The 12085-nt window shown below is 40.2% G+C and overlaps 1 protein-coding gene across 6 annotated transcripts in view; it reads left to right on the top strand.

Annotated features, from left to right (window-relative positions):
* Positions 1–12085, top strand: part of UBR2 (ubiquitin protein ligase E3 component n-recognin 2) — a 119621-nt gene that overhangs the window by 104129 nt on the left and 3407 nt on the right. For 5 of the 6 annotated variants that reach the window (XM_077764947.1, XM_077764945.1, XM_077764946.1 and 2 more), the window contains 9 exons: positions 204–271; positions 1487–1622; positions 2117–2207; positions 2906–3036; positions 4057–4165; positions 6234–6290; positions 8530–8607; positions 9779–9949; positions 11786–11887. In XM_077764947.1, coding sequence (XP_077621073.1) covers positions 204–271; positions 1487–1622; positions 2117–2207; positions 2906–3036; positions 4057–4165; positions 6234–6290; positions 8530–8607; positions 9779–9949; positions 11786–11887 — 943 coding nt within the window. Of the gene's footprint in view, positions 1–203; positions 272–1486; positions 1623–2116; positions 2208–2905; positions 3037–4056; positions 4166–6233; positions 6291–8529; positions 9950–11785; positions 11888–12085 lie in introns of those variants that run through there. The other variant, XM_077764948.1, reaches the window with a different exon arrangement.

Here is a 12085-nt window from a genome sequence, read left to right as displayed (position 1 = left end):
TTTCGTTTTTGGTGGTGCAACTTCTCTCCATTATGAAAAGTATTTTGGTAATACTATCTGTCTTATGTACAAGTTCTAGCTTATAAATTCATATATATTTTATAAACAGACAAATTTAAACTAGGGTATATGCATTTTAAAAATAGTGTAATACTTATGTCGGCGTATGAAACATGCTGATATATTTGTCTTTAATTGTTTAGCATTGGTGCCAGATGACAGCCACGGAGACCTTCCATGCATATTAGATATCGACATGTTTCATTTGTTGGTGGGTACCTTGTGACTTGTGTTTGAAGTTCTTTATCTTACTATATAATTATATCTTAGATTTGGTGAGTAGTATAAAGGCAGACAGGAGAAGTTGGCATCCATTATTCTTACTACTTATGAGTATAATTCTTCTCCAAAAGAAAATGTTAAGGAATGTAGTTGAGAAGCTTGACTTCTCTCATTTTGCTTTGTGACAGAGGTCAGTAATTTGACCTCTATGTTTTTTACCTGTAAAGAAGTAGAAATAGACCAGTAATGTAAGGGCTGCTGCTGACCCATGCAGTGCTTTGGGGCAGATGACCCCTGTGGTCACATTACTTAGCCACAGACAGCCGTTTTCTGTGATTTCAGGAAAGGTATTTCTTCTGAGCAGGTGCAGTCTAGCACTGAGACACACCACTGACCAAGCGGTGGGTGGCTCACTTTCAGCCCAGTGACTCACCGCAACTGAGTCCCCTTACACGTGACGCTGAATGCACCACCACACACAGCAACCCCACGTGCTGTCCCCTTAATGTTTTTGGGCATCACATTCTGTACCTTCAAGTTGGTTAGTACCTGTCTCATATGATCGTGTCCGAACTCAATGGAATAAGCAATATAAAGAGCTTAGAGCAATGTGCCCCTAGTAAATGTTAGCTGTTGTAAGAGTTTCACTGCTCCTGTGAAGACCACCACCACTAGCACCACTGTGGAGGCAGCAGGAGGCTAGCGAGAGAGCTAGCATCTACCGTACCTGACTGTTTTCACATCCGTTTCAGTTAGCCCTTACCTCCTTACTGCTGCGGAATTAAAAACACGTATATATTATCTCTAGTTTACCAGCAGGGAAACTGAGGCTCAAAGGTGCTATCTAAAAAGCTCATAAGAGTAGCTGGGATTGATATCTAGATTTTTATATATCCAAAACCCATGTTTTTCTCATTACTCACTCCCTAGAAAGATTTCAACTGTTACCTTTATTACTAACAATGAGGTCGATATTAGGGAATCACTGGACCTATGAAATGATGGTACTTGTGAAGAGCCCATTATCCTGTATGTCATTTCACTTAGCTAGTCCCAGTGGAATTTCTAACATGTGTACCTTTAAGAACAAAGACTTCTGCAGGGGAGGGGCTGAGCTCGGAAGGGGATCATGTTAAGAAACTGGAAATGTCTTCAACTGTGGAAGGAAAGGTGCCCTGTCTTACTGTCAGCATTTGGTATCTAGGTGGGCTTGGTGCTCGCTTTCCCCGCATTGCAGTGTCAGGATTTTTCTGGGATCAGCCTTGGCACTGGAGACCTTCACATTTTCCATCTGGTTACCATGGCACACATCGTACAGATCTTACTTACCTCGTGTACAGGTAACTCCCCTTTGTCAGATTCTTGAAGGAGGAAGTATTTGAGTTTTCTCAGTTCAAAAAAAAGGAAGAGGAAGAGGTGCTAGATGAAAATAATGCAGAAATTATAATTAGGCTATTTGTTTTTGCTGTTCATCCTCATGTCGAAATTCCTTTCTCCTATTAAAATCCCCTAACAATGTGAATCTTTTTACTTACTATTTATGTCATAAGTTTAGTAATAGTTGAGTGCCACAGAATGTGGGTTTAGCTGATTTTACTCACAGCCCACTGCCTGGCACACTGAAGCCCATCAGCTTCCTCTCCCAAAGCCTGCTGGCTCCTCGTTATGATGGAGAGTGCCCCCACTCATACCTGAGGGATTAAAGTTCTTTGTATTTTGTGTAACTATTTTCATATATGTGCAAGTGCATGAATCTATGTGAGTGCCGAAATGATGTGGCCATTCATCCGTTCAATGAGCAAATATGGACTACTGGTGTTTCCGTATCTTTCAGAAGAGAATGGCATGGAACAAGAAAATCCTGCCGGTGAAGAAGAATCAGCAGTTCTTGCTTTGTATAAAACACTTCACCAGTGCACAGGAAGGTGAGGTCGTAATCCTTACATCATAACAGTTCCCAAATGTCAGTGGGTGATAGCATGAAAAAGGAATTCATTTGTTTAAAAAGGGAAATTGCTGCCTGTTGACATGTTTAAAAGAGAAGATGTGGGAGTGACCCACAGGACTCCTGACATTTAATATACTAACGCAATCGGAAGTCACCAAGAAAGGAGTAATGTGCAGAGCTTCCCACAGGGCCATGGAGCCCTTTTTGGCTCAGAGGGTCTGGCAAAGTACTATTCTAAAATGTATGTTGTCTTATTAGGAATTTTTTGTTTTTAATTTTTTTTGAATGTTTGTTTTTTTTTTGAGAGAGAGACAGAGTATGAGCAGGGGAGGTACAGAGAGAGGGAGACAGCATCCAAAGCAGGCTCCAGGCTCTGAGCTGTCAGCACAGAACCCGACATGGGGCTCGAACTCACAAACTGCAAGATCATGACCTGAGCTGAAGTCGGACGCTTAACCAACTGAGCCACCCAGGCGCCCCTACTTTCATAAAGTTTAATAACAGCAGGGAGGCTACAGCATCATTTATAACAGACATCCTATAATGAGACTGCCACTCCTTTTAAGCCTCTGTTCCACTGATTCCAGATAGCATTTGTCTCTGTTTTCATACTCTTCCAAAACTAGAATGACCTCTTCTCATTAGGTTTCCCAATTATTGTTTGTCTCTTTTTAGTGCCTTGAAAGAAACACCATCTGGCTGGCATCTGTGGAGGAATGTCAAAAATGGAATCATGCCATTCCTGAAGTGTTCTGCTTTGTTTTTTCACTACTTAAATGGGGTTCCTTCCCCACCTGAAATTCAAGGTAAATTTCCAATTTCTTTGAAAGGGTAAAGAAATGTATGTAAGTCTTTCACTCCAGGAGTTTATAATGAAGGTGTCTTACAAAAATGAAAACTTAGAACATAGGTAATTGTGGTAATGTGCACAATTATAGGCTAAAAATGCATGTTTATATATATGTCTGATTTTACTTGGATCTCAGTAAGTGTACTATTTTTGTATATTTTCTGTCCTATTTTGTAATGTACAAAAATATACTAAGTTTTGCTTTCACATGTTAAAATGTTCAATTTTATGTTATTCAGAAACTAGGTTCTTCAGATAAAAAAAGAGGAGAACTCACAATGTCAAGCATTTTTTAACTTGAAATATGTGACATTAATGTTCAGAATACCCCAAATTGCACCTATGTGATTTTAATGTAGGAATTCATTTGTTATTTTCAGTTATTTTCTCTGTTCTGTTTTGATTCATTTCACAAAAGTGTAGTATAAAGGCAGACTTCAGCTTATGGTCTTTGTACCTCACAGTGCCTGGCCCAGGGCCTGGGGAGCTACATGTAAGGATGCCCTCTCAAAGTCTCTTGAGCAGCAGCTTCATTCAGCAAATAGTCTAGTCTTCCTAATCATTAGCAGTAATGATTAAAGATAGTGCTTAAATCCATCTCTCATGATAAAATCACCTCCTGTTTCTATACTGCTTTATACTTCCAGAGCACCCGTGTGCTATGATTGTCCCTTAATGCTCACACCCCAGTGAGGTAGATCGTGCAGGTCACCATTTTGCAAATGGTAAAACTGAGTTACCAGAAATGGTGACCGATTTGATGTGAGAGTTTCCTGACTCCACTCTCAGTTGTGTCATTTTCCGTGGACCCCTTCCACATGCCCTCTTGTGAACTTCCTACAAGTTATGTATCTAGTAAATTCAAACTCTTTCAACGTCCTTTTTTTTAATTTTTCTTAAAGCTCTGCTCTTGTTTACTCCTATAAGGTCTACTCTTAGTCATTATATGCGTCACTCTTTTCTTCTTCATTTGCAGTTTCTGGAACAAGCCATTTTGAACATTTGTGTAACTATCTTTCCCTGCCAAACAACCTCATTTGCCTTTTTCAAGAAAACAGTGAGATAACGAAATTACTGATTGAAAGGTAATGATGATACATTCTTCTGTTAGATCGAATAGTTCTAAGGAAACAAACTTAGATTTATCACATAGTGTAAAATTAGATAGTGAGTCTGGCAAATTCAGTCTGTGTGATTTATTCTATAATGATTAGGCCTTCTTAGTTAACAATTTACCTTTGTGGTAAGGTTTTTGCCAAGCTAATGAACAGCATAAGAAGATTTGCTTAGAAGGAGAGTAGTGGTAGAAGTGTTTATTTCCTTATATTGACTTACTTGTTAAGGATTCTGTTCTGTCAATTTTTGGAATTGAGAAACCTTAAGGGTTATCTAGTCCAGTTCCCTCACTTTATATTTGAAAAAATTGAAGTCTAGAGAAAGTTACTCATCAGTCATGTCAAGTTAGTTAAGATTAAAATTTGGCTCTTTTACCCATAGATTGGGAAATATTTGCAAATCATATATCTGATACAGGATTAATATTAAGAATGTATGAATATATGGCCAGAATTCTTACATCTCAACAAAAAGCAACTACCCTTCTTTTTAAGGTTTATTTATTGGGGGGTGGGGGGGGAGTGGGCAGAAAGAGAGGGAGACAAAGAGTCCCAAGCAGGCTCTTCAATGTCAGCATGGAGCCAGACACGAGGCTTGAACCCACAAACTGTGAGACCATGACCTGAGCCAAAATCAAGGGTTGGACACTAAACTGACTGAGCCACCCAGGTGCTCCAAACCAAGTACCCCATTTAAATAAGAAGCAAAGGACTTCTCTGAAGATATACAAATGGCCAATAAGCACATGAAAACATGGGCTCAACAGCACTAGTCATTAAGGAAACACAAATATGAACATGGTAAGGTACTACTTCACATCTATTAGGATGGCTATAATCAAAAGACAGTAATAACACATTTTGGTTGGTGAGAACGTCAAGAAATTGAAATGCATGTGCATTGCTGACAGGAATAGAAAATAGTGCAGCTGCTCTGGAAAATAGTATGTTCCTCAAAAAGTTAAACGTAGAATTATCATATGATCCAGCAGTTCAACATCTAGGTATATATTGCAAAAGAATTTCAGACAGAGACTCAAATAGGTACTTCTACAGCCATGTTCATACCAGCATTACTCGTGAGAGCCAAAAGGTGGAACAGCCTAATTGTCCAGCAAACAGCAGATGAGTAGGTAAATAATATGTAATTTACATACAGTGAAATATTAGTCAGCCTTAAAAAGGAAGGAAATTCTGACTCTTGCTACAACATGGGTGAACTCATCTTAAAAACATGTTAAGTGAAAGAAGCCAGCCACAAAGGAAAAACTATTGTATGTTTCCACTCATATGAGGTATCTAGAGTGGTCATATCCATAGACACAGAAAATAGAATGGTGGCTGCCAGAGGCTGGAAGAGGGGAGCGATGGGTTAGTGTTTCACAAGTACAGAGTTTCATTTGGGAAAGTTGAAAACGTTCTGCAGATGAGGCTCCTGGGAGGCTCCATCGATGAAGCATCCAACTCTTGATTTCAGCTGAGGTCACAGTTCATGAGTTCGCGCCCCTCACCAGACTCTGCTGACAACGTAGAGCCTGCTTGGGATTCTCTCTTTTCCTCTCTCTCTGCCTCTCTCTGTCTCTCTCAAAATAAATAAATATTTTTAAAAAGACGTTCTAGAGATGAATGGCAGTGATGGTTGCCTAACAGTGTGAATGTACTTAATGCCATAGAACTGTACACTTAAACGTGGTTAAAATGGTAAGTTTTATATTATGTATGTTTTGCCACAATTTTTAAAAAAATTTAATAGACATATTCTAGCCCCAAATAGTAAAAGGTTGTCATTAATTCATACTGGTTTTTCCAGAGTGTCCAAAATTAATGGGCTAATAGTTAGGCTTTTAGAAAATCACAGGTCATATTCTTCTGATTTTAAAAGTTGTAGCAAAATATGTATTCCTCAAGCTTCTTTTGATGCAGTAGATATATTAAGGCAAGAAGATTTGTTTTCTCTTACTGGATTTAGAGAGGAAAAGATTCTAGTTCTAACACTTCAAAAGCTAAGTGGGTTTTTTTTTTTCTATTTACATTGAAGTTGGTGTCATCACATTGAAGTTAAAAGATATCTAGAAGGTGAAAGAGACGCTATAAGGTAAGTTTAAGATTATCAAAAATTTGGGGCACCTGGGTGGCTCAGTCAGTTAAGCATCCAACTCTTGATTTCAGCTCAGGACGTGATCTCACGGTTTGTGAGTTCAAGCCCCACGTTGGTCTCTGTGCTGACAGTGCAAAGCCTGCTTGGGATTCTCTCTTTCTGCCTTTCTCTTTCTCTCTCTCTCTCTCTCTCTCTCAGGAAAAAAAAAATTATCAAAGATTTGGTTGGGTGGTGTGAGGTAGGGAAGAAGCAGGATGTAGGCGTGCTATTCCTTTAAAATTGACCTCCCAGATCTTTAGTGATTCCAGGAGAATAGGATATCTTGCCTTCATACTTTTCTCTTCTTAGTCTAACGAGAGTTTATAAAAGAATCAGAATTATGAGGAGCACCCATATTTCTGGATGGCTCATTCGGTTGAGTATCTAGCTCTTGAGAGTTCAGCTCAAGTCATGATCTCAGGGTTATTGAGATCAAGCCCTGCATCAGGCTCTGCACTGAGCATGGAACCTTCTTAGATTCTCTCTCCCTCTGCGCCTTTCCCCCACTCACATGTGCACTCTCTGTCCCTCTCATTAAAAAAAAATCAGAATTATGAATATAAGTATAGTGCATATTTTTGGCAGAAGAAACAAACAACAAAGTTATTGTATTTTAGATTGTTTGTTTTTTTAAAAATGTAGATCCTGACACACGCTCAGTCAGTTGAGCATCCGACTTTCAGCTCAGGTCATCATCTCGTGGTTTGCAAGTTCGAGTCCCACATCAGGCTCGCAGCTGTCAGCCTGTCAGTGCAGAGTGGCTTTGGATCCTCTGTACCCCTCTCTCTGCCCCTCCCCTGCTTGCACTCTTCCAAAAACTAAATATTAAAATAAATAAGATAAAAATTAAAATGTAGGTCCTTTTTCAGGTTACTCTTAGCTTTGTTGTTTCCCTTTTATTATGGAAAATTTGAAACTACCCAAAAGTATAAATAGTATACGGCTCCATATTCCTGTCACTCAGCTTCGGTGATTATCAATCATGCCTTTTTTTTCTTCATTCATTTTTTTTCCCCTTCATTCCTTTTGACATCAGCTCTATTTTGATTCCATAGTAAAGTATGCTATCCTGGTTGATGACAGATGTATTTCATCTGTTAATCTCTCCTTGGTTCTGTTGAATACATCATCCATAAAAATCAGAAGGCTAGAGGAGATTAAGTGTTCTGTTTCTTTGATTTTATACACACCCTGTCCCAAATCTAGAGATTATAGCGCCCTAAATTTATTAGATTGAGCCATGTGGAATTCCAGTTTTTATAAGTCAAAAATGGTTGAATATTGCCAGTTTCATATGGTTCAGCCCTGCAGTCAGAAAACTCATGTGGGACTGTCATTCTCTACTTGAGGTATATATCATAATAACTTTGGAAACTTTTTACTCAGGCCTAAGGGTGCCTGGCTGGCTCAGTTGGTAGAGCATGTGATTCTTAATCTCGAGGTCATGAGTTCAAGCCGCACATTAGGTGTAAAGATTACTTAAAATTTTTTAAATCTTAAAATAAAAATTCCCAGGCACCTACCTACCAAATCCAGTTTCTCTAAAGTTGACATATGTGTCTCCCCAGAATTCCCCCAGGGTGCCTCTGGAATAAGATCCCTCTGGGTAACCACCCACTGGCTGCCTATCCCTGTGGCAGGGAAAGGTGGGACAGACCACTTCTCACAGTGTGTGCTGGGCACAGGAGAGCACTGAGAGCAGGCCCTCACATACCAGTTGGATTTGGATCTGCATTTTATCTGAATTAATTTGTCGTAGAACCAACATGGCCCGGTATCTCTAAAGAAAATCTACCTGTATTTTCTACTCCCTTCTTTCCTCCAACTCATTTCTGCCTTAAGATCACCCTTAGTAAGCATGTCTTTTGTGTCTTATCCTGAATTGTATGGTTGGCTGTCCATTACTGTGTTATTGCCTTAGAAGCCCAGGGAGGAGTGTCCTCCCTTTGTTCCCAGAGCTCCCACATTTTCACTTTACTGGGGCAGGTACTAAGTATTGTTTCCTATCTTGCTAATGTATTCTGAGCTCTTCAAATAAAAAGGTAAACCCTAGGGCCCTGTGTTATTTAAGAGTACCTTTTTAGGGGCGCCAGGCTGGCTCAGTGGGAGAGCCTAAGAGTTTACCTGTCACTGTTATAATTAGGACTTCTAACTTGTTTTTTATGTGTTTTTGTTGTTTTGGTTTGCTTTGTGTTAGCTATCCAAGAGAATCCAACAAATTAATAGACCTCCCAGAGGATTACAGCAGCCTCATTAATCAAGCATCTAATTTCTCGTAAGTTCTAATATTCAAGTGTTGAGCATTTCCTACCACTGGAAGCACTCACTTCTCTACCCAGCACGTAAGGGATCTTGTCACCGTTCAACCTTGTTTGGGTAGGGGAATTGTAACATCGGTTACGTTTCACCCTGCCCGACTTGTAACAGCAGTGTTCCAGCACCCTTCAGAATAAGATGTGGGAAATGGTGCAATGTGGGACAAATTTGATCCACTGCAGGTTATCTAAATGACTATTTGCACTTGAAAGTAGTAAGAGCCCTTGGTAATATTTTTAAATGTTTGACATAGAAGTAGTATATGTCAAACATTTGACAAAAATCAGAAACTTGAACATTACCTAGTGGACGGTTGAAGCTGCCTTGTGTTTTTCTCTGGTGCACCCTCTGCCCCCCGCAGAGACCCACTGTTCTGACGGAGTAGAGAGCCTTCCTGTGCATGCACACAGTAACAGCAGACGTTTATGTTCCCAAGCAGCGTGTATTTATTTCGTGTGTTTTAAGCTTTAAAATGGCACTCCACTGTACATACTCCACAGCTTTTTTTACTCAGCACTGTTTGTAAGAGTTTTTATGCAGTCGACATACATAACTTATAATTTATCACTTCTCACTCTTGTGTAGTGTTTCATCATATGATGGGAGAATCTATGTATTTTTTTCTCCTGTTGATTTTATTTACCTTTTCTCCAATTGTTGATCGACTATTTCCCATACATGGTATTTGCATGAGGTGTTCACAATTTTAGAAATAAATTTGTCTGTCGCAGTAGATGTCAAACCGTACCATCTGGAAACCTACTTCGCCTTCTTCTGGCAATGTGAGGATTCCTCTCACCTTTTGAAAGGAACGCTGTTCATGGTACATGTGATATATGATACATGGTCAAAAGATTGACCTGGAAAATTGTTCCTGAGTATTTATGTGAAAGAGAAATTTGTACAACAGCATGTAAATTTGAGTTCATATCTCGTTAAAAATAGAAATAGAAACACCCCCCTCCCCGCCCCCCAAAAAAAGAGAAGAAAGAAATTTGCCTGGCCCAGGTTATAGGCCTCTTAAGCTCAACTTGATATTTCAAAAATTTTTCCTGGGTGGCTTTACCATCGTCAGCTCTTTAACCGCTCTTTTTTAGAACAATGACTTGAGCTTTTTCTGTCCCATGGAGGTGCCCCAAATCAGGTGGTGATAAGAGCAGAGCCCCCACTCTGTGCCTTGTGTGTGGAACTCTGCTGTGCTCCCAGAGCTACTGCTGTCAGACGGAACTGGAAGGGGAAGACGTGGGAGCCTGCACCGCTCACACCTACTCCTGTGGTTCCGGGGTGGGCATCTTCCTCAGGTGAGGCCCGCGGGGTGCTTTTCCTCCGCATCTGCCATGGTTTATGACGGTGAGGGCCGGCACAAGAAACCACTGTGTTGCAAAGACTTTTGAGACTGCTGTTCTCCTGTGTTCTGTTCATTCGAGGAGCATGGGAGCCTCCTCTTCTCACATCTTTGCTGCTGCTTCCATTGTCGTCCTTCCCATCCCCATGACAATTGAGTTCTGCTTTCTTTGGGCCTCATTCTAATGTGAAACTGTCCTTGATTTTCTGCCCAAATCCAATCAGAATTACTTCTCTTGTTGTATCCTTCTGGCTTGGAATCCATAGTCTCACTGGCTGATGTATATACCGTTGACCCTTAAACAACATGGTTTGGAACTATATGCACGTCCACTTACATGTCAGTCTTTTTTAATAAATACAGGACAGTACTGTAAATGTATTTTCTCTTTCTTATGAGTTTCTTCATAATTAGTATCTTTTCTCTAGCTTGCTTTATTGTTAGAAAACAGTATATAATATACACAGTGTGCAAGATGTGTGTTAATCATTGTCTGTGTTATCATTAAGCTTCCAGTCAACAGGGAGCTATTAGTAGTTAAATTTGAGGGGAGTCAAAGTTTATACACAGATAATCAACTGCAGGGGAGGTCAGCATCTCTAACTACTGTGTTGTTCTAGGGTCAACTATGGTTGTGTATATTAGACAATACAGCAAATACTTATTAGTGACTACTGTGTAGTAGGCTTTGAGAATGCAGTAGTGAACAAGACAGATAAAAATCCCTACCTTCATGGAGCTCATTTTCTAGCGTGGGACATAGAAAATAAACAAGGCTGATATGAATTTAGAAAGTGATACACTCAGAAAAGTAAAGCAGGGAGAGAGAAATATGAGATGGCAAATGGGGAATTGGATTTTAGTTAAGGAACCAAGGAAAGTTCCCTGAGAAGGTGACTTGTGAATAAGCACCAAAAGAAGCGGGGAAAAACTATAGGCGGGGAATAACAATTGCACAATTACGGGGGAGTGTGCCCGCTGTGTGCAGGAGACAGCAATGAGGCTAGTGTCGCCGGAGTAGTGTGCACAGCGGGGAGAGTTATGGGGCCTGCTGTGTCTTGGTGACATTGAAATGAGATGGAAGCCAGTTCTGGGTGTGAAGGAGAGAAGTGACAGGAGTTTGAGCTCCCTTGGGCCGTAGATTTTATTCGTATCTTATGTATCTTAGCCCCCTGGAACCTGACAATTTCTTGTATGTGACAGGTTCTCAATAAATGTTGAATTGAGCCAAATTATTAATACCCCAAAAAGGTCAGGCAAACCTCTCAAAAGGATGGGGAGATCCATTTTTAAATAGCCCTCAGGAGAAATGTAAAAGCATTTTCTCTTGTCTAGCATATTTCAAAATTCTTTTGGTCACGTACAGTGTTGCATTGTGTTTCAAGTCAGCCTAATTGAGAATGTTTTTGTACATTTTTTCAATGAACGATTTCTTCATAATAGTTGTTAAAATGTCAGTAACTGGTTTGTGTTTAGAAGTTAACGATCTTTCTCACACTTAATAATTTTTTAAATGCTAGTATTCTATGAGCCATCGATTCCTAATCCAAAATGTCCCACTCCCTTGCTATTTTAACTTACAATGCAATCATTACTCGTTATAATGCAGTCAAGTTTAGTTACTTTTAAAACTTGGGCAGTTGTGTTGATACTTTAAGTGTCTCTGCTATAAATGCTGTTTCTTCTCTTCTCATGCTAGTGTTGTTTGTTTTTATAATAAGACTTCAGTCCATTAGGAACTGAACCCAGGCATCCGTTACTAATCTAGAATGTATAAACCCTCTCTCTACAGAGTACGGGAATGTCAGGTGCTATTTTTAGCTGGCAAAACCAAAGGCTGTTTTTATTCTCCTCCTTACCTTGATGACTATGGGGAGACTGACCAGGGACTCAGGTAAGGGCCCATGCTGGGGGGCTGGGTTCACTGACCCTGGGCCTCCAGAGCCTTCAGTGCACTGCGACTGTGGTGGGCCTGAGTGAGGGCTGCCTGCTAACAGCCTAGGGCCTTGCAGAGCTTGTGTTCTGGTGGAGGTTGACTCTTCACAGAGGGCACCCTGGCTGCCTCGCTTGCTATTCCTTTCCCCAGCCCTCA

Source organism: Crocuta crocuta, unplaced genomic scaffold (assembly GCF_008692635.1).
Source record: "Crocuta crocuta isolate KB4526 unplaced genomic scaffold, BGI_CrCroc_1.0 scaffold44, whole genome shotgun sequence".
Classification (NCBI taxonomy): Eukaryota; Metazoa; Chordata; class Mammalia; order Carnivora; family Hyaenidae; genus Crocuta; species Crocuta crocuta.
The sequence above is the reverse complement of the archived record's forward strand: the minus strand, read 5'-3'. Positions and strand labels throughout refer to the sequence as shown.